Below are 23,848 nucleotides of genomic sequence, written 5' to 3'. Positions count from 1 at the left end.
AGATTTTTTGTTGTTTTTAACATGACCTCAGTTTCTTTAAGATTCATCATTTGGCTAGACTTTGTAACTCTGCAAGAGGTAACATGCTGATACAAAAAGACCTTCAGTCATATACAAATAATTGGAGTTATTCAACACATGAGAATTTTGTCATACCAAACAGCATTTTTTTTTACTCAATCTCAGGAAATTATACCCAAGATTGCATAAATAATTTAAACCAGGATCAAAAGACTTCTATTTTTAAAAGGTTTAAATATTAACATAACTTCAGTAAAATCAGATTTGAGTTAGCTATTCAGTACGTAGAAACAATGATGTAGAAAATCATCAATATGTCTTCCAGCATAATTCTCCCACTCTGTTTTCAGAATATTTGTTTTTAAATATTCAATCTAACAAATAAAATAAGGGAAATACCACTCCCATACTTCAGTCATATTTGGCAATTATTTCATCTACCATCAATCTTTCGATAATTAAAGTTGAGTCAATCTTACCTTGGGCAACTTCACTTCCTGAACTGATTGGTGCTACACTCCAGAGTGTTTGCTGGAAGGCTGCATCAACATGTAAGCTACCATTGCCATAAGAGAGATGCTAAAAAAAAGAAGGAGAAAGACTTTGGGGTTAATTAAAAATCTCATTGCAATATGCAACAATAATACCAATTTTTCTCTTTGTTCTTTCATACCTAAATTGTTTCTTTTGTAAAAGCAATCACAAAGTCAGACCTGTGTACTCCTGCAGACAGTGGAAATAAAACTAGAATACTAATACAGCATATTTGCCTCAAAGAAACAGAAATGATACAGAATGGTCAAATCTTTAGGGTCTTAGACAATTGCAAGCATTCTGAAGAACTGATCATTAAATGCTGCAGGGATTTACACTGGTGTTCTTCCTTTTGTATCCAATGAGATTTTCCACAGTGTTAGAATACTGGGATGTGATACTGATCTATATTTCAGGTGTAACTCAACACCTAATTATTTCTTGGCCACTGGCTTCCTAACGATGTCATCAGATCACAGAAAACAAGTAATCAAGTCATTGACTTTGTAAGACACATGTGGGAGTTTCCAAAATATATTTTTTTATTGCACAAAGTTTTCATGATACAAGCAAATCCATAAAATATCTGTACCTGAAAGATTTATTTACTGCCTATGAATGCAACAGGTGTTCTGCTTTTTCTGTGTTAATACCAGAATGGCACTTCTTTCTGGTGAGTATCTCAGATGGGTGAGTGTCTCAGATGCTTTATCTTCTCAGAATTCTTTTTTTGTTTGTTTTGTTGCTGTTTTTGTGTATTTTCCAGCTTGTGCAATAACATTTTTGTTTCAGAAATTCTAATCTCAAGGCATATTAAACATCGCATCCATACAAAAACCTTTGTCCCACACTGTTATTTCTATTGATATACCATAAATACAAAACAAGATATAATAAAGATTATAGGATTATAAAATTATAGAACTACATGTTATAAATCAGCAGCTGCTTTGTAGTATACCATTTATCCTATCAGGTTATAACTTTTCAAGTGTAGTAACATTTAGACATATCAAAAAAGTTACTGGATAGTAACTGGGCTTATATAGTAGTATTAATCTCTACTTCTGAATGTTGTGAACAGCATTCACACCTTTGGGGTAAAATTATTAACACCACAAACAACAAAAATAGTAATGGATGTTAGAAAGAGGTAGATTCCCAGCAACATGGATAGAGTCCTTGTGTTTTCCTGGCTGCATATATTCTAGCTGCATTGTGGTACAAGAAATAGTGCATCAGCTTATTTAAGTGGCTCCCACAACAGTTAGTGACATACAAAAGTCATTTTTTTCCTACAGCACCAGTGTCATTCAGCACGTCATAGAGGATATTCAGTGAATAAACAACCACTTTCACACTATGGCAAATACATAACTTAGTCAATGGCAGACCAGGCTGTAAGATTAAAAACCCCATTACACCTCAAGTCCCATTCCTGCCCTCATGGCCATAATTTTATTGTTGAGTTTCCTCTAACTGAGATCACTGCACAGATTCCAATTGGGGACAGGATAATTCAGCCAGAAAAACCAAGCAGGGAATTTACTTTTTGTGAACAGATCGTTCAGGGCAGGCAAAAGAGGAAGAGGATAACCACCCTGTCATTTAGATGCCATCAACAGCAGTTCTTGGAACTGTGTGTTTTGTACATATTAATGAACTTATTTTTACACACAATGGTACCAATTGAATTAGCGTTCCATTTTATAGATAGAACATGGAACAAAAATTCATTGCTAACATCTCTCTTCAGAACACCTATTGTTTTTTTTTATTAGTTCTTTTGACTCCAGTTGCAACTCTGATTATAAACCAGATGTCTCAAGTTGAGCCACCAAAGAATCATATCTATTAAAAGTTCTGAATAAATGACTTAATTCAATACATGGTTATAGAGTGGAGAGTATATATCTGCAGTCCTCTTCTTTCTCTCACATCCCTGTATTTCCAGCTGAACCCTTCAATTTACAAATGAAGGCATGAAAAGATTCCATAACCTATGAAGTTCTAAATTAATTCCCTGAACATCATTTGCAGCAAACAATAAAATGAAACTTTGACACCCCAGAGAATGTAGTTTGTCAACGGATAATCAAGTATTCAACTAGGCAAAAGGGGAGAGGAGAGGAGAAGGGAGGGGACCAGAGGGGAGGAGAGAAGCAATCTTAATCCTGGTATTGTCTAACTGTTTGGTGCTGGGATTTCACAATCCCAATGTTGTTTTAAAGAAATCTGCTGTCTGACTACTTTATTCAGAGCTTATCTGCTTGGTTTTGTACTTTAAGCAGAATAAAACCATCAAAATGAAATATGAATTCTGTACCACTACATTCATGACACGGACATGACACTCAAACTGAGCAGCCTCTGTACCTAGCAGCAGCTTGCTATTATCCATGAAGACTGTGTAGGGCATGTCTTCCAGTTACGAATGAACATTTGCAATGCAGAAATACTTGGGGTTTGGTCATCCTGCTATTTCTAACCCTGTGATAGGTCTTAATTTGTTATAGAGAGGTTCTTCAGCTTCCTGTCTCACCCCAATATTATTCTTTCCGCTCTGGTGTCCAGGCTTAACCAAAAAGCTAGATTTGCCTACCCTGCTGATAAAACAATAATCACCTAAAATAGCATTTAATCGTGTTTTCTAAGCATGTTTCAGAATTAAATTGCAGTATTTTATAAATACAAGTAAACACTACAGTCTAGATGCAGTTTTCAAGGATAAACTCCAAGACTAAAATAAGTACCATAGGTTTTCAACAGAAACAACCATCATGCCATAAGCTCCATATTACTCTGCAAAAAAGTGACACAGTCACATCTCTGTTCTCAAGTCCTCAAGAACACTGAATATTCAAGTTCACTAAAGAACTAAGGAATTGGAAGGTTATTTCCACAAGAACCCTTCAGTAGTGATTGCAGCAGCATAGCTGCATTTACAATAGTTGCAGATAACAAGATGATGCATTCTACATTTCACAATCAGTCTCCACCAAAGGCATGCACAGATGCTACAGATAAAGATGCAGACTGTAATTTGGAAAGACATAGTGTTTCAATGTATACATACACTTTACCCCAGAAAGAATATATAGTTATATATAAATATATAAATATGGCTCTAGAGAAAGAGAGAGAGAGCACCTAGTGTTTCTGCTCAGCAAAATGTGCACATGTGAGAAGAGAAAAACAAAGACAGCAAAGCTTTTGCTTTGGGCTTCTTCTTAACTATTATGTGTCAATACTGACATCTCACCTAACAGTATTTATTTCTATCTGTACTTTACATTATGATGTCTCTGACTTCATTATTAACCACTTCTAAATGAAATACTAACAAAAGCAATAATACGGAAAGCTGCTTTTCTGGCACAATTTGAGAACTAAGCACAGGGCAGAGCACTTCCCAGAATGCCTAACTACTGCACACAACAGCAGCAAAAACCACACTGCTTCAAAAGAGTTAGTAACAGCTGGTGCAGAGATGGAGGCCACATGCATGCAGTCAGAGATGATCCAATTCAGTCTATTTCTTTTCTGTACTCACAGGCTCTGATAGCCCTTGCTGTTCTCCATTTCTCTCTGGCTTAAAGTGACTTCAGTGATCAGGACAGAAAATAAGTGTCATGTCATTTAGGCATGTATCCTCAGTGGCCTAAGAACCTCTTAGATGCTCTAAGTCTTGAACAGGCACCTTTCTCATAGTAGGTACACAAATGGTAATGCAGGCAGAGTGGGGGGGGGAGCACTTCATACGTATCTCTATTTTTTCTTACTCAGCCTGAGATCAGGCAAAGCAAAACAGAAAGGCATCCACACCAGGGATATTTATATCTTGGGAAAGAAGTCAAAAACTACATAGCTGTATCTGTAACAAAACAAATGAGAAAAAAAAAAAAAAAGGAAAAGAAAAAAAAATACCCTCTTTTTATTAGAAAAGGAGAAATGTGTTGCTTCAAACAAAAATAAAGAAGGATTAGCAAACTTCAGCAAAAATCAAAAGGTTGAAATGATGCACTCTCTAGAATATAAAGCACGTTATCTTCCTACTTATTGGGTATCTTTTTTATTAAAATTTATTACCTGAGTCAGCGATGGAAAAAATATTACATAAGTAACTCTGAGTATTATACCAATGATGTCAAAATAAATAAAAGTATTCAGTCACATTAGAGTGTTAATGGAAAGAACTACAAGCAATTAAATAGCATCTGTGTAAAATATTCATGCCATTAGTTTTTTGTGTTTATGTCTAACAGAGACAAGACACATTTATTGAAACATCTATTTTATACTTTTTAAAAGTTTGAACAAATATAGGTAAAATTACACTGCAAAAAGAAATGGTTATCTAAATTTTGAGTTAAAGGAGGCAGACCACAGGAAATTTAAGATGGATTTAAAGCTCTAAAAAATCCCGTTTTCTTTGCATTTCTCTGTAGTCTTTTAAACAGTTGGCTGACAGATCTGCAAGCAGAGAGAACTTTTCCTTTGATATAGAAAGAATTGCCAGCACTAGACCAACCCTTTCCAGCCTCTCGACTCAGCATAAAGGTATCATCAACAGAGAGGAGCAGCTAGAGCACACAGATACACAGAAATTTCCATTACAAACCAGCCACCATGTATCATCTAATCCAGTATCACACAGCAGACAGCGGACAATTCCAGATGCGTGGCACGAAAGCATAAGAATCTCAGAAAGGATAGATGAGGGTAGTCAGCATTCTCCCTCTTTATATTAGCTCTCCTTCTGAGCTATCACCATTAAAAGCCTGAAGCACATCAGCTACTATGCTCCAAATTATTATCATTTATTACGATTAGACACAAGTGTTTTAATTAACAAAACATAAATTTTGCAGAAGCAAGCATCAAAAGTTAGGAAATATCAAAGTAGCCTATCGAAACTGAATGGCTTCTGGTGTATGCATCATATTACAGTCTTCAATGGCATGAGCTTGTGTGATTATTTTTTTCTCCACAAGTGTGTGTGTTGTATTTAGGCATATAAAGGGGCTCACTTCATGAACAGCTGCTGAATGTTTTGTTTTCTCTTCAATCTTCAATCTGCAGCCTCATGCTTTGTTTAGTATAGTCAATTCTTCAAAGCTTTGAAAAGAGGATTATTAATTTCCTCATAGGCATTTCTCTTGCTACAATCAATTACAGCATTTCACAAAATGCAACAAAAACTAATGAAATCATTTTCTCAAAACCCCAAAGGAGTAGCACGATAGCGTCATTTTCCAGAGAGGAATAGACACACACTAAGAAGTTTTCATTAACCTAGGATGCCCCAAGCTGAGGTCACAAAAAAAGTTTATTCCCATGGTAAACTGCATTATGTGTAGTCTTAATGTTTAAGGCACAGCCTCCATTCACCTGAGTCGCAGATATCAAGACTAACAGACTCTGGGACCTCAACCTCAAGAAGAAGGAGGATAACCTAGAGCCACAACTCAGGTAACCAGCTGGTATGGAAAAAAGATTCAGCGACCACTTGAAATCAAGCCTGGTATAAAAGATGATCTACTCAGCAAATTCCACAGCAAAGTGTGATAGAGAATCTGAAGCTCCAGGAAAATGTTTAACTAAGGATTGTAATGCCCACCCTCCACCTGCAATTACCACCTTGACATTTCATCTTCAAAGTTATTTTGTTCGACAGCCTCTCTGCTGCTCAGCCCTGACACAGCCTTTGAACTTCTATCATCAGCACTAAAACAGCATTCCATAGAAAGATAGCGGGGGTGTATATTTAAGAGATTTCATAGCATATATTAGTGTTGTGTTTTTTTTTTTTTTTTTGCGTTTTCTAACACCTACAATTTTATGAAAGTTTAAGAATATTATTTTTATAGTATACTTTGTACATAATTTTCCTACTTAAAAAAAAAAAAAAGCAAAAAAAAGAAAAAACAGTTACAGTAGGTGGCATTACACTGACACCCACATGAATGAGATGAACTAACCCTTAAAAGTACTTGTTAGGTTCATGCCACCTAAACTCAAAGAAAATTACCAGCAGGAGTGGGTTGCCTGCATTACCATGGATGGCAGCTATGTTGTAATACTGTAAAACAGTGGGTTTCCTAAATAATCTCTGAAGGCAGCTATCTAGCTTAATTGTTCCAGATCTCTCCCACTCTTTTCTTCTACAATTTTTTGTCCCAATCCCATATATCTCAGTTAGACAATGCAGGTACAGCCTACTTTACCACCCATAATTAATATTTCCTTTTGCTTCAAAAAGTTTTTCTCAAACCTACAAAGCCTAAACCTGACCTTTTGGCTTTTTTCACGTTCACCCTTCTGCTTCTTACATCAGCCAGCATCAGGAACTCACTACAACTCCTATCTCTCAATTTCTCTCTCACTTCTCAACCCCCGAAGTTCCCGTCTGGACCTTTGTCCAGCCATTGGACTCTCCCCAGCCACCCCACTGATTCTCTGCAGATCTCTCATGTTGCTCTTCATTCCAAGTCCCACCCCACTGGTTCTTCTTACAATTCTTCCTGACAAAATGGTGCAAGTTTTCTGCCCCAGATTTCTCATACAGCTTTAACCAGCAGGTGCCCAGTCCTCTCTTTTCACCAACTTCTTTGTCCCACATATCACACAGAATCACAGAATTTTCTAGGTTGGAAGAGACCTCAAGGTCATCGAGTCCAACCTCCAACCTAACGCTAACAGCCCTCCACTAAACCATATCCCTAAGCTCTACATCTAAGCGTCTTTTGAAGACTTCCAGGGATGGTGACTCCACCACTTCCCTGGGCAGCCTGTTCCAATGCCTCACAACCCTTTCTGTAAAGAAGTTCTTCCTAACATCTAGCCTAAAACTCCCCTGGCTCAACTTAAGCCCATTCCCCCTCGTCCTGTCACCAGGCACGTGGGAGAACAGGCCAACCCCCACCTCTCTACAGCCTCCTTTAAGGTATCTGTAAAGAGCAATAAGGTCACCCCTGAGCCTCCTCTTCTCCAGGCTGAACAAGCCCAGCTCCCTCAGCCGCTCCTCGTAGGACTTGTTCTCCAGGCCCCTCACCAGCTTCGTCGCCCTTCTCTGCACCCGCTCAAGCACCTTCATGTCCTTCTTGTAGCGAGGGGCCCAAAACTGAACACAGTACTCGAGGTGCGGCCTCACCAGAGCTGAGTACAGGGGGACGATCACCTCCCTAGCCCTGCTGGTCACGCTGTTCCTAATACAAGCCAGGATGCCGTTGGCCTTCTTGGCCACCTGAGCACACTGCTGGCTCATATTCAGCCGACTGTCCACCATCACTCCCAGGTCCTTCTCTGCCTGGCAGCTTTCCAACCATTCCTCTCCCAGCCTGTAGCTCTGCTTGGGGTTATTGCGCCCCAGGTGCAGGACCCGGCACTTGGCCTTGTTAAACTTCATGCAGTTGACCTCAGCCCATCGGTCCAGCCTATCCAGATCCTCCTGCAGAGCTTTCCTACCCTCAAGCAGATCGACACACGCACCTAACTTGGTGTCATCTGCGAACTTACTGAGGGTGCACTCCTTTCTGCTCACCTTCCTTCAGCTGCACATCTCTTCAGCCAGTCACCAAGTCCTGACCAGTTTCCCTTCTTCCCACTTCAGTTCCAGGCTCTTACACCTGCTACATCACTTGGCTTTTGCTCCTTCTACCTTCTCATAGCTTCCTTCTCCATGCTTGTGGAGATGGCAGCAGATCCCTGGCAGCACATGAAACATCATGTTCTCATCTGTCAATACAGTGCCTGACTTCATTCCTGCCTTGACTACCCATTACAAGCTGGTTTCACCACTGCTGGGGTGTATTTAAGTATTTCCTGTGGATGGTGTATAAACAGTTTCTTAACAGACAGCAGCTGCAAGAGGTCTGGATTATGCAGAATAGGCAAAGTCATCAGACTTTTAGCTACTCAAAGAATAAACTGCAGCACTTCAGAATATTTCTTCATTAAGCGGGATGGGGAGGTTGTCTTTTTTTTTTCAGTCGTCAAAAAGTGCATCTGTGATATCAAGACCACTCTTTCTAATCTGCTGCTCAACATTTTCATAAAATTTTGATTAATTTTCTTAATGAGGTGATTATTTTTTCTTCCAAGTCTTCAGGCTTAGTGACTTCTGACCTCTTCTAGATGAACCCAAAAAAATATCTCAGATTGATACAAAAAGTATCAATATAATATCAAAATACAGAAAGTGATGCTTCTCTTTCTACAAAGTGAATTTTGACGTTATAAGCACTTGATTATAAGCACTTAGAAGTAGCATTTTGTAAGGTGTAACTGCTTGACAACCTTAATAATAGGGAAGATCTACCAGCCTCCTTAATAACATTTCAAATTGTATAAAGACTCAGTGTGAACTGCATTATGATCAGTTTAACAGAGCAGCTCAACAGTAACTTTATTCCACTAATTTCAGGTTTGTTTATGCAGATTCAAAAGATTTGGAAAAATATATTTTATAACTAGAAATAAATGATGTAACTGTGCACTCACACATAACAAAGCGAAGTCCAACTAATGAGTTTCATTCTCTTAGGGAAAAAGAGAAATGCCTGGAGGTGTGGGGGGCAGAAACTACACACTGCTGTGTTCCCTAGTCCCATTGCACCACCGACAAATTGTTCAGGTATTTCCTTGTGAGAAGGAGCTATCCCAAGTCTCTGGTAATAAAAATAAGAATTAAAACTAAGAGCTGATAAAAAAATACATGTTGTTAAAAGAGTACTTGGAGAGAGTGCTTTTCCAACACTCAGGAACCTGTCTATCTGTCCAGGACAGGTGACAGATATCAGCTCCACCTTTCAAGTCATTTGTTCTAATTTAGAAGATAGAATTTTTAATGAGAACTTGGTCATCATTTAACCACGAAAAAGACATTTGAGGAAAAGCTTCCACTTCAAAGGAAATAAGAGTATAAGTTTCCAGTATAAAAAAATAATAAAAGTTCTTATAAGTTAAAGAGAGGTAAGTCTCAAGTCTTTTTCTTATAGTGTATGCTTGCATAACACAGCTGCAGATCAGCATGAGTCAGGACAGCAACTACATACATAGTACAGTGCAGAAATGGTTGCCTCATACTGAAACCTCTGCATTGCAAATTCAAAGTTTAATTTTTTTCCTCTCTCCTGAGTTGTCAGCTTGAATAACACTGACCTCATTGCCACTAATTTTCATTTTGATCTTCATTATGCATTTTGTACTTCATTTTCATGTCTAAGGAATTTTTCATGAATGATGTTTAAAAGAGTAAAGCCTCTGGATAACAGTACTTTCATGAATTTGACAGAAATTATAATTAATTCAGTTTCTAAACTATTTTAAATTGGCAATTTTGAAAGCTATCGTGGTATGTAATTAACAGTAGGCATAGGCAAACCTCAGTGCAGCAGTACACGCTAAATGTCTGAGACAGGGAAAGCTGCAGGAAATAAAAGAAACAGAGCAACTCTGTCTTTAACTTAAATGGTGGCAGTATTTATAGCAGAACATCTCTCTGCTCCACTCTATGAGGGCTGAGCAGAGCCAAGTTTTCCTCTCCGAAGGATCTGGCAATAGCACAGCTCACATATTACATAATTCCACAAGCACTTATATAAGTGCCTTTCCCCAGAAATGTTACACAGTAAAATGAGCATCTAACATCCCATTGTATAAGCAGGGATAATGAGGATGAGAGTAACGGAGTGACTTGTCCAGGAATATTATTGTGAGTTAACAAATAGCCAACAACCGCATCTCCAGACTTTTAGTTTACTGTCACAACACTAGTCTTCCTATCAGTTTCACAGTTGTTCACTGGAATAAAAGGACAACTCTACAGAACAAAAAGAATAAATAAACTGAGTTGTCTCAAAGGCTTTTTTTGATGGGAAGAGAAACTGAAGGAAAGTCCTGATGTTTTCTCAATACTTAGTGGTGGTTGCCAGCCAGATTAGGTCTAAACACTAAGTTGCTGACCACACCAAGACCATGAAGTTGCAAAGTCAATAAAAGAAAAAAAAAATAAAAATAAAAAATAAAAGTAATCCAGCTACAATCAGGCAACTAGAAGATTAGGCTAAGAAGCTGATATAGTTCTGCTGCTCCCCCTGTATTATACAAATTAAGCTAAGTTCTGACTACATTTTGAAAAATACTATTTTCATGCCCTGTTAATTAAATCTATTCATCTGTTATTTTCACATGCACATCCTTGCACCAAGATTATTAACCTTTTTGTTTTAATTTGAAGGTACCTGTTGAAGTGGCTTGAAAACAGAAAGAAATATTGGAATATAAAAAGGTGACATTACAATGCTATTCCTTGTAGCACTGTGATACACAAGGTTTGATATAAAACCTACCTTTTCCTAAGTTTTTAATTGTAAGTACAAAATGTATATAAATGTAACCCTCAGAATCCTGTCAAACTTCACTGTCTGTCAAAAGTTTTATCTGAGCAACTCCTCAAACTTAGAAAAAATGCTTTTTAATTTCAGTAGAGCCTACTTGGTCTCACTGTCAAGGTCAATTCATAAAAATAACTTATCTCCCCAGTGTCGGAGCTATTGTGAAAGGTATCAGTTGCTACATTCCTTTAAATGTTACAGAAAATAAGGTCTATACCAGGGCACTGCACTCTGAATAAAAATACTGTGATTACTTTGTAAAAGACTTTTTGTTGTTGTTGTTTCCATACACTTTTACAGCATTTCAAGTGGACACTGTAGAAAAGAGAATCTTGGTGTATATATGTTGTGCCAGGGAGTCAGTTTTCTTTAAATTTGGTACAGATTAAGTGTGACTTTATTGGCATGGGTTACATTTTTCTGAACTACATGCCCAAAATACTAAGGTTTTTTTGTTTGTTTATTTGTTTGTTTGTTTGTTTTTGTTTTGTGTGTGTGTGTGTGTGTTTCAAAGCACATTGAAGCAAGATTTTTAGGAAACAGCATTGGAGCTACATTGGAGTTATCCAATGTCACAGGAAAGAAAAGAAAAATAAAAAATAAAAATTAAAAAAAAAAAAAAGGAAAAAAAAAAAAGTCTACAAGGCTATCGTGACAAGCCATTGAACCAGTATTTCAGCTCACAATTATTACAGCGGAGAACTGAGAACTGTAGATCTATGGCACATCCTCTGAAGGTATTTTGTAATGGATCAGTTTTAATAGTTTAAGATGGAGAGACAGTTTTCATGAAAAGTATTCACTCACTGGTAACTGGGTATTTCAGTCTTTATCAACTTTTTGAATTTTCATGTAAGTACTGTTGCTTTATTTACAGTGCTAATATAATTACTGAGTAGGTAGTAAAAAGACAAATATTTTGATGATTGTGAAGCCGTGTATTTCATCAGCTCTTAATATAGCCTGGAAACACATCCATTTATAAAAATGCGGGGGTGAGTGCCTGTAAGAGCAAAATTAATTTTGCTCAGTCCTCCCTCCTTCTTACTATCAAATCAAAAAATAATTGAAATAGGCTTAATAACTATTCATTAAAATCTTGCTCTAAACCATTTTAAGACTGTAATACAGAGATTAAAATATCAAGAACATAGATTTGTCTAGTTTCTCACTACAGAGAAAATATAATTTGAATGTGTTGGTATTTTGCATGGAAGATGCGGTATACACATTAACACCATGGGAGTCATTAAAATTTACTGTGTTGAAGGAAATCAGTCTCTGCAGTCAGCATCATGTCTCCATGTATAAAAGTACATATGTCAGCCTTGAGAATTAACAGCTGAGACACATACTCTAATTAATAAGATAATAAGGCTGAGCTGATTTACTAATTAGAGGGTAGAGAGTATCAGTACCTACATAGAGAAATTATTTAGAGCAAAATTCAACTCCAGCAACTCAATTCAGCAATTCAATAAATTTCAAAAGAAACTTAATCTCTTTAAATAAAAAATCTCTTTAAATAAAAAAATTACAGTAATTAACTTTCTCGTTAATACTGTCCACAGAAAGTTACTTTTCCAGTAATCCTAATTGCAATTCTCATAGAAGTAGTTATTAAAAATAGTTTTAAAATATAAAGATCATCTGAAAGTTCTCACAATTTCCACTTACAAAAATAACTCACTAAATGAGTGAGAGTGCTTCTGAGTTAAAATTATATTAAATTAAATCCTCATTTTCTATGTCATTCCAAAGAAGGGAAAACATTTTTAATTTTATCAAAAAGAGAAAACAACTTCACAACATAAAAATTAAGGAAAGACTATACAATAAATTTTCTTGCTATAGGTAGGGCTGAAACAATTCTCTTGACAAAGTTAAAAACATGTTATCGTAAAAGATTTTTTTTTCAGTTGTAGCTACATTTGCTGAATCACTGGGTCTGATTTTTACAGAACCTTCCAGCAGACTGGCATTCTTCCTATTTTCATCTTATTTTGTTGTGGTTTTGTTTGTTTGTTTGTTTTAGATAGAATAGTTCACACTTTTGCAACCCCAAGAATACACCAAAAATAAATCATTTTAAAGTGCTGAAGAGTTTCATTAGAGAACAATTGACAGATGCTTTGATGAGTAAGAAGTAGTTATTTAAACAAGTGATAAAAAGCAGCTACCCCATAAAGTTTTTTTTAATACTTTAGCTATATTTAAATATTAATTCAGGTAATAATTTAAGTAGTTTAATTATATTTAAATATATTTAATTATATTTAAATATATTTAATTATGATGTATCAGTAGCAGTATATACTATACTATTCATAATCCTAAGGAAAAAATGGACCTTTTTTATGACCATAAAATACTATATTCTTGAATTAAATATTCCAAAATTTTGGTATGTAGTTTTAATTCATTTAGCATAGTACTGCTAGCCTCAGAACACTAAGACCATAAACATTTCAGTTATGCAATTTGGCAGACTCTTCTATTTTCTTCTTTTCTTCATTAGTAATTTTTTAACTTCTATTCCATTATTTAAATGAACATAACTTAGATCAGTCACATGTCAGTGTCATACTTTGCAGATCTTCAAAGCCTTGTTTTGCAAAATGGTATTAAACACCAGTTTAAACACTTTAATCTATACTTTTGTGGAGCTGGAAACGCAATCCAGCCTTTAGTATAATACTTTTATTAACTGTTTTTCTGTAGAGAAGACACTGTTCAGACATTCTTGTAGAACTTACCAGGTATCTTTCTGAAGAGACACTGACTAAAATAAGATCATCTCCAACACGTACTTTTTCTCCTTCTGATCGCTGCTTGGAAGCAGGATGGATGGTCCACCAGCATGCCTCACCTGTATTGTGATTAAATAATAAGAGAGAAAGAAATTAGAAAGAAAGCGTCTAAGAGTATTGCCATTACTTTTAAAGTTATCTCAGTCAAAGTTTTGACCCATTTTTCAGATGGGTAAAACTAGCGTCCATGTGTTTTCTGTAAGTAGTATCAACCCTGCATCAGCATCCTGCCAGAAACTTAGAAGGAAATAGTTTCTGGCAGAAACTATGTAGAAGTCAGCAAGACCTCTGTAACAGAATTCCAGAGTTGAGCAAAGAGGAGACTGTGTTTTCAAGGCAACCTGGTCCAGGCTGCTCTTGCTAAAGAAGTTTCCTGTCACTGTTGTGCCATGTTCTGGGCAAGAAATTGAAAAATGTTCCTCTCAGAATTAGAATCATAGAATCACATAATATCCCGAGTTGGAAGGGACCCATAAGAATCATTGAGTCCAACTCCTGGCACCACACAGGTCTACCCAGAATTTTAGACCATGTGACTGTGCACAGTTCAAACACTTCTTAAGCTCTGACAGGCCTGGTGCAGTGACTACTAGGACAAAGACCTGGAAAAAAAAAAACACATTATTTACTTATTAATACTGTCCTAAAGGTCTCATAAATCCAAACTGAATTACGTTCTTGCACTCCTAGTGACATTTATTGACTGTAATCCCCTAGAATATTTTAAAGTACTGAAGTCAAAAAATTTGTTCCCATGATAAACATGTTTTCAGATATACTTCTTGCAGGGAAGGTATGCTTTTAAAAAAATAATAATTTATCTTGCAACCACTCAAGTTTTTCTATTACTGTCGTCAATCTTGGCTATAGCAGTGCTTTAAAAAACAAGTAAACTTCTTGTTTCTAATTAAACAAATTGACCAAACTGATGACATCGTAAAAACCTGTATCACTCTTAAAAATATTTAAAAAAAAATCCAAATTGTCAGCAGTTCTAAAACATTAATAGAATCTTTATTTAAAATAATAAACTTTTTTTTTTTTTTCAGCAGAAGTTTCCTACTGGAATGACAACATTGGAATGACAATTCCTTCGAAATGAGAACTATTAGAAAATGTGAAAATAAGATATTGAAACTGTAAAAGATGGGAATATTAGCTTTTGTTTCTTTAGTCCTTAAAATACTTTTAAATTTTATATGATTTATATGTTTTTTATAGTTCTCTGTTCTGATTTTTAAACTGAAAGTATTTTTCATTACATTGTCTTACACTAGTTTTTACCTGTTGTATCCTCTTGCAATCCTACATCAAATGCCAGTTTATCCATTGAAGATCTAGATGTAGACAGGCAGCATAGATACTAAAAGAAAAAAAGCATGCATCACTTTTTCCACTCATAATCCACTAGAATATAAAAAGCAATCAGCCTGCTAACATAATAGTGATTCTTAAATTATACCCATTAGTTAATACCAAGAACATAAATGCCTGCTAAACTGAATGGTACTCAAGGAGTCTTGGCTAAGATCTGAAGTTCTCAGACTTTATGCAGGTTATATTTCCACTCAAATGAGAATAGCAAGGATGGAAATAAGGGAGCTGGTTACATCAAACGTAGCTCCATGAAGCCTCACCCAGTTAAGCAGTTTCAAACCAATATTCTTCTGACAACTGAAGTGTAATGCCTCTGTCCAAAATATGTGCACGAAGGAATTTCCTTTCCCACTCAGTTTCCAACATATGTTCAGGTTGCAAGCCAGATGCCAGCAGCAGATTCAGTCCCAGCTTATGCAATATGCAATATCCAAGGTAAAAGCAATGGGAAATTACCAATTCAGCATAGACTGACAAGCAGAGAACTCATCACTATGGAGCCAGACTTAGTTTCACCACTTTACGCAGAAATGAGTAGCTTCATTTCATATTTCCAAGCATCTACCCTTCACATCAGAGACATTTTACCATTGGTTCATGGAAATTTTTGTGAATAAGTCTCCCAATACCAGAAAATGACAATGGCCAAGGTACTTTCTAACAATTTTCACACAGTAAACAAATGTTTGCTGCTCCAGCTCCTGTTACATACCATGCCACTGTAGGAATGGCGCAGCAGGATTGCATGCCCGTAGAGTAGTGTTCGATGACCACCACCTTGTGCAGACTGAAAGATAAAAAGAAATTATATACTGGCATGTTAGAATAAAATGAGACCTTTTGCAAAATAAATAAATAAAAATGAAAGATCAATTTAAAAAAAAAAAAAAAAAAAGTCAATCTCTGGACAATCCGTATTTGCCCCATTACAGAGAAGAGTATTTCTTGATAAAATGCTGTTTCAGGGATTAGTTCAAGATAGCTTTATGAATGTGTTCTCCTTAGTTTTGATTAGCTCCAAATATATCGAGCTTTAGTCAGAATACAAGTCCCTGGGACAAATTTTACATAGAATCTGGAGAAGTGATTCTAGATGTTCTTGACTTTTTCTATTAGAAGTCCTCAATTAACAGATGATAGAAAATGCTTTCTTTGTAACAAGTCACCATTTTGGTATAAAATACACTGTAAAAACTTGAATCCTTTTTCCTTCGGCTGAAAGCAGAATGCTTCTAGAGAACAGCAGCTCTCTACACCCTTACATATTGTTAAATCTCTCCTTATCACCTCATTTTCCCCTCTAAAATACATGCTTTTCTATACAGGAGGTATTCCAAAGGAGATTCTGAAGTATTGTCCCTGCTTTTTATGAAAATATTAATGATCTATCAACCACAGTTAAGAACATCAGTCTCCAGACTGCTTGGCCCCTACTGTTTAAATACTATCAGAACTCTTTCTCTACCAGGCCAGGTAACTGATCAAAGTCATCCAAGCTAACTCAAGAGAATTTGGGGGGTTCCGAAAATTTGGAAATCATGCCCAAGTAGACATTCCTCTTGAGAAATGCAGTATTTTTTATTCTTTTCTCAAACAAATTTAGGTAATAAAAAATACTTTTATCACAAGAAACCTTTTTTTTTCCCCCACAATTATTTTAATTACAGTTCTTATCTACAATCAGTTTAACCTCTAATGAAAGAATAATCTTGTTAACTACAAGCAACCTTTCAGCTTCTGCAGATTTATGAATTCTTTAACCTGAGATGCAGCTGACTGACACTGTTCAGAAGCAGATATTGGCTGACAAGACACTGCCAAGGTCTGAAGTCCACATTTCTATGATAGAACACTGCAAGCAACATTATGCATATCATGGTCTTCAAGCAGCATCCATTAAGACCTGTTTCTAAATCTATACATGTGACAACTCTGTAAGCAGTATTATTCTTTCTAATATGACTCCTAAGCTAACTTCTTATATACAGCTTTGATACCCTTTCTTTTATCATAGTAGACTGACCTTCTGCTTGACTGGAGCACCAGAATCATTACAGAATAAATTGGAAACAGTCATACTATACTACCTCTGTGGCAGCTTCATTTCAGTGCTGGAGATCAATTTCAGTGAATAGCTATGCTGATGACCCACAATTTACTGATCGTCCTTCCTTAACTTTTATCCATTAGCATAATATTTGTTGATCTTTGATTTACTTGGTCAAGGGAGAAAGAAAAAAAAAAAAAAGAAAAAAAGGAATGGGTTGTGAAAAAGCAAGCCAGTTAAAATAAATAAATAAATAAAAAATAAAAGAGCACTTATAAGAAACTGCCAGGAGTTTATGGTTTTTATTCTTACTGAGAAGAGAGCATCTTGATGGACAAAAAGTATACTTTGACTTTCAACAAACTACAATGACAGTTGAAATGCCAAGAGGCCCATTCAATAATCTCTCTGGATGACTGAATGACATGAATTTTTATTAAGAAGGAATATACGTCAGTGTCTTTGTCACAGGCACAGTCTTGACAGTAAGACTTGAAGATTTCTCTTTGAACAACCATTACTACCACTGCTTTTTCCACAAGCAGTGGAAGTAATGTCTTGAAAGGACCAAGACATTTGATAATGTCAGGCTCGTTGTACCAAACACGAATGCTGCATGTCTGCTACCCATCACATAGGGAAATGGCAAAAAAAGGTTTACCAACATTTTGGATTTGCTTAATCAACAGCGGGCGTAGCTAACCAACCAATAAAGTCACGAAAATGGACAAAAACCTGAAATTTCAGTAATCATTTTGTCCAAATTATTCTGTGCCACAAGCCATAGCTTTGATATCATACATACAGACTTGGCTGCTTGTTGTATGAAAGATGAGAGGCACAGTATGATCAAGAAAAATCACAGCTGTGTTAGCTTGCTCTTGTTTTGGCCATGCTGATTTACCTGCTACACAGGAGACCATATTTTGCCACACAGGAGAAAGGTTGCCTCAAACAAGTCAGTTAATGGGGGATCAGGAAATTGTTTTTTGTTTTAGTCCTCTTGCAAAATGTCTATCTAAACAAAATTATTTTGCCTCTCCCCTCTGTACCCACCTCCTCCCCACCCCACCCCCCCCCCCAAAAAAAAACAGCTTCTATTTCTGTTTTTTGGACAGATAGCAGAAAGTTGTAAAAATTTTTCAATCTTCTACTTAAACATTTCTGAGAGACAATTATAATCAAGCCAGCTGCATGGAGTGAAAGTGGAAAGAAATGAAATACAGAAAAATACAGGCCAGAATACAAGAGCAAGATGGGACTATAAAACTGTCTTCCATTTTGGAACTTGCCTTCCAGGATACACACCTACTCACACATCAATTTCTTCTTTTAAAGGCTCATTTTGTAATCATTTAATATTCAGCTTTTATTTTTATGCCAGCAACTGTGTAGTTAGTAGTTGTTGGGCCACAGCTGCCAACTGAGTCTTTGATTTTCATAATACATTCCTACGCAGAATTTTGCAGAGAATTCAGAATTTCCTGTCTAAACTGTGAATAAAATAAAATAAAATAAAATAAAATAAAATAAAATAAAATAAAATAAAATAAAATAAAATAAAATAAAATAAAATAAAATAAAATAATAAAATAAAATAAAATAAAATAAAATAAAATAAAATAAAATAAAATATAAACAATTGGAATTCTACAGGAGAGATGAAATGTTCCAGAATGAAGAATGACAAAACTCTCAGGCATATGGTTTAATTTGTAGATGGACCTGTGTGGAGCCAGGAGTGGTACTTGATGATCCTTGTGGGTCTCTTCCATTTCAAGATATTCTATGATTCAATGAAGTGTGCCACTAATGTTTTAGCAAGTTTGTAGTATTATTCAGATGATAACATTTCAGAAAACACTGCAAACAGGATGTGCTGAAAGCCAATAAATTATATTTTTGTGAACACTTCGTTTGAAAAGTTATCGAATCTCTTAAAAAAAAATACATTCAAATATTTTGACTTTCACCTGCAACAGTGGATTAATTTCTTTCATGTCTACGAAACACCTCTTAAAAGTATCCTGCACAGACTACTGAACATTTTTATTGTACTATAAAACAACACTGAGGTATGGTAATTCAAATGATGCTATAGTCAGTAAAATTTTTTTAATTTCCAAAGTTCAGAGTCATTTTTGAGTTTGATAATATGTTCCTCAAATAAAACCAGGATGGAGAAAACATACTTGAGTTCAAAGAATGAATCCACTGAAGTTCTACAGACTATGCCATTCAGGACCATCAATCATATGAATGCAATGCTGTTTTCTATATTTTATCCTCCAGAAACTTGAGATTTACAGTAGGGCTCAAAAGACTTGCAGAATTTGTAAACACTATATAAATTGAGATGGAAAGCAGAATACATGTATACCAATTCACACTGCTTGTGTGAACTGTGCTTGTGTGGCCAGTTCACACTGCCCATCTCCAGTCTAATATTTCTGCAGCTGGAATGCAAGATTAATTTGGAGTCATCTCATTATTTAAATGCTATTGCTGAAGCAAAGGTAATTTGGAATACAACCACAAGCTACTGAAGCTTAAGAGATCAGCATACAAAATTTTTAAACAGATTTCAAGTTCAACACATTGTTAAAGATGGGAATAAGAATAGACTACAAAGAACTGAGTTGATTAAAGTCTTTTAATCTGATATAAGGAGTGTTATCTTGAAACAAAAATTTTAAAATGAGATAATTATTTTCCTTGTTTTCTCTTCCTAATACACATAAGATTAAAATGCTAAAAAGAACTTAAAAATCACAACATTCAAGCTATCTAGCAAAATGTGAAAATGGTGGAAGCACCATCACATGACATTTATAATTGGTTTGAACAAAAAATTATGTATTTTAATGTGTGTACCAATCCTGCTGTAAGATGTCATACATATCCAACAAAACCTGTGACACTAAAAATCTGTTTTGGAGCCATTTGTGCTTCTGGTAATCTCACTTGTGTTGAGAACTCTTAATGACTATTGAATACCCTTGGCATCCAAGGAGATTTTGAGTCAAATAGCCATTCGCTTTCCATTCTTTTCAAGAGAGTAGCCTTATTTCCACTAAGTAAAAGATTTATTACAACAGTGAGCACATGACTGCACACCAGTATTATATTTTTCTTTGTTGACCTTTCTCCACAGGTGTACACAATCTCAAAACATAAAGAAAAAAAAAAAAAAAAAGGATTCAGGGATATACCAGCGAAAGACAAAAATATGAAAGTGCATACTACAACAGGATAGTTATTTCAGTGTTTTGTGCATGTGCAGACAAAGCTTTCATGACATTGCCACTTTGCCACTACTCGGAACTATAATGTTTCAATAATCACCATCGCAGTTGCATTTAGGATGTAGCAGTTCAGACAATTCTAGTCACCCACGAAAGCAATTTTAACATACCACCAAGTAGTGAACGTGTCACAACAAAACAAGAATTTAAGTATGCTCTCTAGAAAATCATACAAGGTAACACAGTGAGTTTTTACAAATGATGTAGTAGCTTTTCCTGCCTGCCAGATCTCATTTCATGATGAACCTATGGCAAGAATCGCACATGCTGTAGGGAAAATAACAGTACAAAGACTAGATTGTAAGCAACTATAGTTTTGATGGGGTTAAAAATATTTAGATCAATTGAAACAATAAGCTACAAAATATCAGTAGTAAATCCTTAAAAATGCAATCCATATAATTGACAGTAGTGGTAAATATCAAACATTTCCTTACCCTAGTATTTCCTCTGTGCCCTAGACCTAGCCACAGGAAACACTAGTCCAAATGGCCTAGATGGATCTTAGGACCACTCAATATTGCTCTGAATGGGTTTCTAAAAATACTACACAAACATTTTCATGGCACTGAAATTTTATTACAGCTGAGAGCAGTTGTACAGTAAAAGAAATAATGTGTTCCCTACTTTTCTACAAAAATCTTCCAAGGCAAATACTGCAAGATAAAGTTAAAAGTTTCAAATATGGCTTATCATGGTTATTTCATGTGTATCCTATAGTAAAACAATGTCTTTAAAGCACCGAGTGCTTATACTTCATTAAAATGGAACAAGTCTCTGAAACAAACCCAAAGTGTGCACTTCATTTCCAAAGACAATTGGGAAATCAACTCTGCATTGAATGCATTCTTGTGACAAACTTAAAATGCCAACATCATCTTAAAACTGCAACACGTAATAATGGAACTATGACTTCAAACATATCAACTTAGAATTTAAAATGAAGATCTTGTTGACTTGTTTTTAAACATCTACCTGACAAGTTTGGATGAGGGAAAAAGCTAATCATTTCTAATGATTACGGCTATGTAGAACTAAAAGCAGATGCTGGAGACAATAGCATATCAAACAGAAGACACCTATACTTCCATAAAAACATTTGCAAATATCAGTGTGAAAGTATTATTATCCACCAAGAGAGTGTTCTAAGATTCATGAAGCCGTGCAGTTTATTTCTATACAAACATTTATACTGTTATTAAAACTATACAATGAGGAAACAAATATTCTCTTCAAATCCAGACATGAGATTTAATTGCATAAATAGACACATATAAGTAAACACAGAATATCATACAATTTCATGTTTTGAACCCTTTGGGGAGTTGTTTGAAAAGAAATAAGACCACAAAAATAAACCAATAAAAAGACTTATTGATCATCCTGCATCCACTTCTCAAATTCCCTTCACTTCAAATTCAGTTGCTACTGCATCCACTTCCCTTCCTTAGCACTCCCTTTGGGGCTGTCATATTTTTCACTCATGACTAGTCATTACATTCTGAAATTGTGTTTTGATCTATTAGCAAGATAACACAAATTGTAAATGTGAGTGCAATCACAAGTATTGCTTAGAAAAAAATCATCTACCATGAATTCTGAGAAAAAAATATGTTAGGCCCTGGATTATGCTATTCCTGGTCAGAATCTACCAATGTCCAGAGATCTAAGGATGTTGACATCGAAGCCTTTTTCCAAGAGGCTGATAAAACTGTAATAATAATAAGGAGACGAACACAAGTATTTGACCTGAAGTGGTTCTCTAGAAAGAAAACTGAGTGTTTGTATGAGAAACATTTGCTTTGTTTATAAATCATTCTTTGGGGATTCCTACATTGAAGCAAATTAAAGGCTGCCGTTTAGTAGCACGCAAGATAGAAAGAAAAACACTGGAGAACTGTGGAATAAATTTACCTTGCAAGCTTTTGAGTCCTTACTCACGTGAAGGAAAACTTCCATGGTAGAATTAGCAATGAGGTGACTGAAACTGGAAGGAGAGTGAAAGGAACTGGAAGGAACGGAAGGGAAAGAGGTGGGATGTCTCATGCTTTAAAAGCATTTCAATGTGGTTTTACACACAGATGTTTACATGGTGTTCCAACCATTTCTGTAAAGAGGGGGATGCTCAAAACAATGCTTCCATAATAATGTTAAAAATATTCATTCCATTATTAATATACATTTTTTCACCTGCTGTACACAAATTTTATCTGAAAACAGCAGTAAAGATGCAATCCTGCAAAGCTGACTTGAATTGGAGACCACCAAAGATTAATGTTCTATGAGACCTCCTACTCCCCACAATTATATCAGCGTCTAACATTTTTCATGCTGAGCCCAGCATGATGACTTATGATAGCTTCCTTCTAATACTAGGCAACAGCGAGCTAGAGAACACAGGAAGGCTCCTTCTCAATACCAGCATGCTCAGTAATAGCTTACAGATAGATAAAAGAGCTGCTTGATGATGAAATGCAAAGACTTGGGTTAATTTTGCCTAAGGAAGCTAAACAGTCAGTGGAAAGAAAAAAGCACTTTGGGCAGTAATTCAACCCACCTAAAATATGAGTCACACACAATACCTGCACTTCTGCTTGTGGTTTCACTGGAAAATTAGGATATCTGTATCTCCAGGTCAGGCACTTCAGTTTTGTGGGATGAATGCTCATCAAAAAGTCCAGAAAACTGTAAGCAGTGATGAATTCAGAATGTGTAGGAACAGTCTGAGTCAATGCAGAACTCGTGAAGTAACCTCAGAGCAGAGATAGAGGGCTTGAGAGAATTTTCTTTCTAAAGTAGCAACAACCAGACACAGAGGTCCCGAATTCCTCTACCTTAAAACCTAAAATGGTAATGACACCCTTCTGTAATTACCATCCTCTTCGGGCTGCCATTTCCAGTGGCTGGCACCAAACCCACAGCATATAGTTGCTTAGAATTTAAAGATGCAAAGTGAATCGATTCACTGACATGCAGCATTGTGGTAATATATTCCTTCACCTCTCCCATATCCAGTAACAGCAACATTGAAGGGCAAATTCAAAACAGTCTATAACCTCTTCCCTTGCCTCACTGTAGCCTATACAGCATACTCAAATGGCATAACAAGAAGTTTAACCTACGAAGATATTATATGTATTCTAGTCTTTACACTTTCTTTTTAAATCACTACTTAGTCAGGCTACTTTTATTCATGGAATTCACTGCAGAACACTAAGTACTGCAAAAATTCAGGTAAGAGGATTAGCATAACTGATAGCTCTGCTGGTACCTGCTCTTCAATATGGATGGCCACCGTGACAAACAAAATAAACAAAACCAAAAAACACCCCGCAGCTCTTTTATTAACATGGTCAG

The 23,848-nt window shown here is 35.9% G+C and overlaps 1 protein-coding gene across 13 annotated transcripts in view; it reads right to left on the bottom strand.

Annotated features, from left to right (window-relative positions):
* The window catches only part of RYR2 (ryanodine receptor 2), a 428,706-nt gene that overhangs the window by 231,035 nt on the left and 173,823 nt on the right, over positions 1–23,848 (bottom strand). For all 13 annotated transcript variants that reach the window (XM_084513246.1, XM_084513253.1, XM_084513254.1 and 10 more), the window contains 4 exons: positions 15,852–15,926; positions 15,047–15,125; positions 13,709–13,821; positions 501–600 (listed from right to left, as the gene is read on the bottom strand). In XM_084513246.1, coding sequence (XP_084369372.1) covers positions 501–600; positions 13,709–13,821; positions 15,047–15,125; positions 15,852–15,926 — 367 coding nt within the window. The remainder of the gene's footprint in view (positions 1–500; positions 601–13,708; positions 13,822–15,046; positions 15,126–15,851; positions 15,927–23,848) is intronic.

The sequence above is a fragment of the Aythya ferina genome, assembly GCF_964211825.1.
Source record: "Aythya ferina genome assembly, chromosome: 3".
In the NCBI taxonomy this organism is placed as follows: Eukaryota; Metazoa; Chordata; class Aves; order Anseriformes; family Anatidae; genus Aythya; species Aythya ferina.
This window is presented reverse-complemented; position numbering and strand designations above follow the sequence as displayed.